General features: G+C 45.1%; 1 protein-coding gene across 1 annotated transcript; it reads left to right on the forward strand.

The window, feature by feature from the left end:
* The first annotated feature begins 200 nt into the window (after positions 1–200).
* On the forward strand, positions 201–6377 carry ZBTB14 (zinc finger and BTB domain containing 14). Its single transcript, XM_036874798.1, is given in 5 exon segments — positions 201–337; positions 1681–1764; positions 2912–3583; positions 3585–3638; positions 3640–6377. Coding segments are annotated over 4 exon segments (1350 nt in total). The 5' UTR covers positions 201–337; positions 1681–1761; the 3' UTR covers positions 4261–6377.
* Positions 6378–7457: the final 1080 nt, after the last annotated feature.

Genomic DNA, 7457 nt, shown 5'->3' on the forward strand with positions numbered 1-7457 from the left:
GGGCCGCCGTGGGTCCTCACTCCCGCGCTCGGAGCCGCGGCCCCAGCCTGCGCCGAAAAGCCGGATTCTAAAAGGGAAAGCGGCCCTGGCACCTCTCGGCTCCCCGGGCGGGAGCTTTTGTTCGGGAAGCAGTGCAAACGGCTTGATCCGTCCCCCACCTCCTGGGCAGAAAGAGATGGGAGCGAGGCTTGGAGAGGCTCTGGAGGCTCCCTGGGTCCTCCGCTCCGTTCCCTGCTTCCTCCGCATCCCGAAGTTGCCAGCTTTGACCGGGAAGTGGTGCCGCCGCCATTGTCGCGGCGGCCCCGGGGTCGGGGAGGCGGCCGTCGCCGCCGCTTATGTAAGTTCGGCTTTACAGGAGTTCGCTCCGGCCCTGCGCGGCGGTTTGGAGAAGCGTAATAAAGGGGCAGCTTCGTTCTGGAGGTGTGATTGGTCTTCATCTTTCCCTCCACCTGCAGGGATACTGGCCACGGGTATCTTCCAGCTTGACTCACCTGAACTTAGCATCTCAACAGAAAAAAATGGTCCTCAGAGATCTGGAGAGAGAGTGGGGGCCAAATAACACACTGACCAGAAAAGGAAAAAAAAAATTAAAAAATCCAGCACACTCCCATGTTGCCATGGGTACTGTACACCACTCCTGGGCCTGGTCCATGGGCTTTTATCCCACAAGCCCTAGGGAGAGCGACTGGCAACTGTAGGAAGTGACCCGGTAGGAAGGTTTCGCCTGGCTGCGTTCCCTTGGGGGTGACTACAGGCTGGGGTGCATCCAGGGAACAGGCAGAGTAGGAAGCATCCTTAGAAATAATTCTGCTCAACCCTCACACTTGGCAGATAAGAAAACAGCCTGCCACTTTAGGCAGCTTAACGGTGTTTTTGCTTTTCCTTAGAGGGAACTTTGGAGGGTTTTCAGGACTCTGGTCCTACCACACTCAAGTTTGTGTGGTCACCATTCAGTAGAGGAGACTTTATGTTTTTCAGGATGTTAGTCTGCAGCATGGAGTTCCTCTGGTAAAAGTTAAAACTCGCAAAAATCTAGAGTCCTTTGAGTTTCCCTGTAGGGATAGAGGCAAAAACACCTGGATTTCTCAAATGCAAGCTTCAAGACCAGAGTAGCTTAAGTAACGTATGTTACATCACACACAAGTGTGGATAGAAGAAAGCAGCTACTGTTCCCTCTGCTCCAATGTTAAATGTTGGGTGTATGTACCTCTCTAACTTTGTCTATATTTGTTAAAAGTATATATACTCTATGTTTATATGAGCCTAGAGAAAAATGTGGAAGGCTGTGTATCCAACAGAAAATGGTAGGGGTAGGGGGCATTTACTGGCTTTTACTCTATCTGTGCCGCAATCAACATCCTTACAAATACGGACACGGGCTTTGTGAGGGGAAATCCCTCAGTGGTTCTCCAACCCATCCTTCCCATTCCCGGCACACACCCCCTGCAGGCTGCAAGTGCTCCAGCCCTTACCTTTTCTCCTTCGTATCTGTTCAGAGCTGGACCTGATGCTGCCAGCCACCCTCCTCTGTGTTCCCAACCTGAAAATAGGTACAGGTGCCAATGGCAAGACAAAAAAGGAAAGTTTCTTTTTAAAAATCAATTCTTGAAAACATTCTTGTTTAGAATTTGGGATAGGGGAAGAGCCTACCTTACTCTTGTATGTCCTTTTCTCTTGTAGGACTGGCGTGCCCCTGATCAGAATTATTCTGATCCGAAGAATTTGGTGTTTAAAGCATTAAGATAATAGCCTGAGTTGTTCATGGTAACTATGACTTTGGATATTAAGTCCTGAAAATATTGTTTGGTGTTAGCTTTAAAATGTCTCTCTCTCAATTATGTGTTAGCATTCTTTAGGAGACATATGTATTTTCTTCATATTTATACATTGTTGAATAAAAGAAAAGAACAATGTTTTTGAAAAGAATCACAACAGGACACATTATTTTAAAAAGATCACTTTAACACACGGCAGATGTCTTCCATGCCAGTTCTAGATTTCTTTTGCTTGTAAAACACTCGCAGCACTTGTCAACTGCATCCAATCTTGATGACACTTTGATCTGGATGGCAGATAGATCAGCATCCAGAGGGGCTGAAGCCTCTCGTCACTCTCTTCCCAAATGTCATCTGATTCTCTGAGGGTCATGTTAAACCTTGACCCTTGTTCACAAGTGGCCCAAAACTGGTGTGGAAAAACTAGAAGACAACACTGAATGGAATGTTCTGGCAATGATATCCCTCTCTGGTTCTGCAGCAGCAATTTGTCTCTTCCGTCAAGGAAGCAGAACACTGAGAGCTGCTAGTTATTTTACTGAATCTTCCTCTGTGTGAAATTTTACTGAATCTTCCTCTGCGTGAAATTAGAGTAGACGCAGCAGATGGCACTGGTGGATGCTTGCTGGAGACCTGTTTCTTAAACCTTGAAGCTGAGTTATTTGTCAGTATTACCCGTAGTTGTCAGGAAGCACGGGTTTGGGGGCTAGAGTGCCTGGATTTGAACCCTGATACTCCACTAAATAACTAGAATATTGGGCAGGTTCCTCAATTCATCTATAAAGTGGGGTAGTAATACCTATCTCTCAAGGCCATCTGATTATTGCATTTGTGAAGACGTGGAAAGAAAAGCATGTAGCGCAATGCCAGGCAGGTATTACGTGCTTGGTAGAAGTTGCTGTTACTGTGAGTAGGCAAATGCGGAGTACAGTGAAGATAAGTAGAAGGAACAATATGGAAATCCCTAAGTTGGGATCCGTCTTTTCTCCTCATGTTCTTGAACCACTCCTGACACTGACTTTCTGAAATTGTTAGGGACCGGAAATTGATCAGAAAATGAGAATCTCCCTGTATTTTCTGTATGGAAAAAGTATTGTGCATAATTACCAAAGTATTTTTTTAAACATTTTTTGTAGGAGTTTTTCATCAGTATGTCTGAAACCATTAAATACAATGACGATGATCATAAAACTCTGTTTCTGAAAACCCTAAACGAGCAGCGCCTGGAAGGAGAATTTTGCGATATCGCGATTGTGGTGGAGGATGTCAAGTTCAGGGCGCACAGGTGTGTCCTTGCCGCCTGCAGCACCTACTTTAAAAAGCTTTTCAAGAAGCTTGAGGTCGATAGCTCTTCAGTAATAGAAATAGATTTTCTCCGTTCTGATATATTTGAAGAGGTCCTGAATTACATGTACACGGCAAAGATTTCTGTGAAAAAAGAAGATGTTAACTTAATGATGTCATCGGGTCAGATTCTCGGTATCCGATTTTTGGATAAACTCTGTTCTCAGAAGCGGGACGTATCCAGTCCCGACGAAAATAACGGCCAGTCCAAAAGCAAGTACTGCCTCAAGATCAATCGCCCCATTGGAGATGCCGCTGACACTCAGGATGATGACGTGGAGGAAATCGGAGACCAAGACGACAGTCCCTCCGATGACACGGTAGAAGGCACCCCCCCAAGTCAGGAGGACGGCAAGTCACCCACGACGACGCTCAGGGTCCAGGAAGCGATCCTGAAAGAGCTGGGGAGTGAGGAGGTGCGGAAAGTCAATTGCTATGGCCAGGAAGTCGAATCCATGGAGACCCCCCGAGTCCAAGGATCTGGGATCCCAGACCCCTCAAGCCTTAACATTTAACGATGGGAATGAGCGAAGTGAAGGATGAACAGACCCAGGCTGGACCACAAGCTGCCAGCGACATGAAGTTTGAGTACCTGCTGTACGGCCACCACCGGGAGCAGATCGCTTGCCAGGCCTGCGGGAAGACGTTTTCGGACGAGGGCAGGCTGAGAAAGCACGAGAAGCTGCACACGGCCGACCGGCCCTTCGTCTGCGAGATGTGCACCAAGGGCTTCACCACCCAGGCCCACCTGAAGGAGCACCTGAAGATCCACACGGGCTACAAGCCCTACAGCTGCGAGGTGTGCGGCAAGTCGTTCATCCGCGCCCCGGACTTGAAGAAGCACGAGCGGGTCCACAGCAACGAGCGGCCCTTCGCCTGCCACATGTGCGACAAGGCCTTCAAACACAAGTCCCACCTCAAGGACCACGAGCGCAGGCATCGGGGCGAGAAGCCCTTCGTGTGCGGCTCCTGCACCAAGGCCTTCGCCAAGGCGTCGGATCTGAAACGGCACGAGAACAATATGCACAGCGAGCGGAAGCAGGTCACCCCCAGCGCCCTGCAGAGCGAGACGGAGCAGCTGCAGGCGGCGGCCATGGCCGCGGAGGCCGAGCAGCAGCTGGAGACCATCGCCTGCAGCTAGAGGCGGGGGACCGGGATGCTCGGGGCCAGGGGTGCTCCGCCGGCATCCTGCATCCTGACCCATGAACGCCAGCCGCTGCATTTCGGTGGACAACTTACGGAGCATTGTACTCGCTGGGACTTAAGGCAGTGCTTGGTTGGGTGTTTTGAAAACTTTTCAAGGAAATACCGTTCCTTGGTTCTGACCAAACAGTTTCACTGTCCCGTCTGGTGTCTAGTATTAATGTTGCCAGTAAGCATCCGCACCCCCGCCCCACTTTTTTATGATTTCTGATTTTAATTTTGAGAACTCTTGTGTCCAGTCAGAAGTGAGAGACTTCTGTTCCTTTTTAAAATTCCTCTCTCCGCTTGCTGCACCGGGGAGCGCACTGCACAGAGTGATAATTGAATGAATTGATTTCCTGATCATCACCGTTCTATGTGACTTAGGGTTACAACAGCATTTTTAAGAACTTTGGTAAAAGTACTTTGTGTCGATGCAGAAAATACGGGTGGGTGGTTGACCAAGAACCCTGCGTGCGCAGATGTGAAAACAAGTTGTGGAAATGCAAAATGGTCTCAGATTTATATACTTGGTTTGTTAATTTTCTATCACTGTTTTTCATGGTTTTTGTGGACAAATAATGGTTGCTTTGCTGAAGTGTTTCTTCATCCCTTTTGATTGCCCACACCTGCCCCCCAAAGGTTTCATCACACGTCCCGAAGGCATGTTGGTGGTCTGAGGGCTGAGTTTTTTCATTCCTCTTATTTCGGGCATTGCCACTCTGCAGCCGACGGGGTTTGTGGGATGGACCAGTGATGAGAGGGTTAGAAAAGGAGTATAGGAACCTGACTCTCAGAGACAAGGCTTGCACATTTGCCACAATTCCAAGATTTCCTAGATCAAATAAATTCCTAATTGATTTTGAAATTGGATTTTTGTTGAGGATCAAAATTAGGACAAGAACAGGTATGCCTCTTCGGATACATTGTGTAACTTAAAGAGTGTCATCAAGCTTTTGGGCTCTCTGTAGCACATGATTATCCATAAAGGAGATGCAGTGTCCTTCCTTAAATCAAGACGTTTTAAAATTTTTTAAGTGTGTAAATAGTACAGAAGCATTGGTCTTATGTATCTCAAGTACAAGTAGACAGCTGCACTTTTTTTGCACATTGATTAAAGTACTTCCATCAGCAACAAACATCAGTCTGTTTTTAACCAGTATTAAAGATTGTCAGACCAAATGTTTATGTTTTGAAGTATATTTCATCACTGGTTACACTTTTAAGTGGAAGTTGACTGCCTTTTCATAGCTGTAAATGGAATTATAAGTGCTGTTCCAATTCTGGTGTATGAAACTTCTTTTTAAACATTCTTTAGGAATATATGAAATACCATCAATAGTTTGAATTATGTTCTGTAATAAAATATTAATTATTTTAGAATGTACCATTTTGAAAAATGTCAATTTTTAAAATTTATTTTGGTGCTAGGATTTTTTTAAAGATATATTAATTTCATTTCCTAGCTTGTTGCATTAACACCTGTAATTATAATTGTGAGATAAATTTTATTTTTTAAATTGGTGTATATGTTATGCCCAAGGATGTAGGATGAAGATGCTACCTTTTTAAGAAACTTATTTATTGGTAAATGTTTAATTTAGTTTAAAATTAATTTATTTTTTTTCTTAAAAGTTGATTATTTCTCCTAAAAGTAGTCCTGTCACTGTGTTTATATACTATTAGTAGAAAGGGAACCGATTGCTGTCCTAGACTGTTTTAACCAAAGCAAAGGAAAAAATAATTTAACATCTGTGGATAGCTACTTCAGCAAATCATTTTTGGGGCCTTCGTTTTTGTATATAAAGAAAATATACTTCTGTCATTCCTGTTTTCATTTTTTCTTAGCAACCTGTCACATACCCAGGTTTCTACTAAAGTGCATTTTCTATACTGTCTTCGTCCTGGTTTTACAGAATTGCAAGTTCACCGTGTGGCATTAACCCTCATTGAAACCAACCTAAGCATGGTGGTACCCAAAAAGAAAGCTTAATATTCAGCACTTTATTTGCATCATTGTAAATATGTGTCATTTGTCCTATTTTGCATGAGAAATATATTTTGTGTTGTAATTTCTGCCACCGGTTGCTGGGTGCATCTGTGCATGTGTTCCTTGTGTTTCTGGGCAGCAGCAAGGTCATGAATGGCAGCTGTCCTGTCTCCTGGTCATTAAACTGCCTCTCCCCACCCAGCTGGCTTTAGTGTCCCCTGGATGATGAAACCCTCATCTCATGTCCAGCAGTTCAAGGGTACCTCCCATCACAGGGAGGGTAATTCTGAAACATGCTTACACTGAATCTGCCTTGTGAGAGGAAGGAAATTCCAATGTCAACGTACCACTTTTCATTATACAAAACCACCTACCCTTTTTCTATTTGTCCAAAGAGAATGTCTACAAACTTGATTTAGCTTTTTATGCCTAACTGCACGGCATTGGCAGTGATTGAGGAAGGGAATTTTAGAAGTCTAAAATTTAGGTTATCTGCCTGCTCATTAACTTGATCACAAATATAGAATTTTTAGACCTTACAGAGGTCCCCATCAAGTGAGGCTGATACTAACAAATTCCTCTTATTGTGTTGGGGGAAAAAAATTGTGTCGAGAGAGAGTGAGGCAAGTTGATAGTTTCCAATTTAATGGATTATGTCCTGTAAGGTTATCTGTAACTTAGTCATGGGAGCCTGGAATTCATTTTCCGGTGTAACGCTGTTAGTGGTGATTAGTTCGCAGGGCAGATGTAAAGCCCTTTGTGTAAGTGGAATTGAACTAGTATGATAAGGGTTCTAGTCTGGAATTCTGAGTTAGGAGTTACAGAGAAAGGGAGAACAGCTCTCACATCCCTGTCTGCCCTTTACTTTGAACATCTGCCTGCCTTTCTCCTTTACCCAGCACGCCACCCCTACCAAATGTATGGGAGACTAATAAGACATCCAGCTGGAGGCAAGGTAACTGTTGAAAATCATCGCAGTAAGAGACCAGGGCCTAAATTTATCCTGCTTCCTTCTAATACTTCACTGAAAGCTGTAAGCACGTGAGCGATGGGGATTCCCTGCCTATGTGATGAACGCCCACTCCCATCCCTAGACGTCTAACTGCTCCTTCTGCCTTGCATTCTGTCTCCGTTTTTTGCCTACCCCCTTGTAACTGGGAACTTTC

This window comes from Balaenoptera musculus, chromosome 14, assembly GCF_009873245.2.
Source record: "Balaenoptera musculus isolate JJ_BM4_2016_0621 chromosome 14, mBalMus1.pri.v3, whole genome shotgun sequence".
Classification (NCBI taxonomy): domain Eukaryota; kingdom Metazoa; phylum Chordata; class Mammalia; order Artiodactyla; family Balaenopteridae; genus Balaenoptera; species Balaenoptera musculus.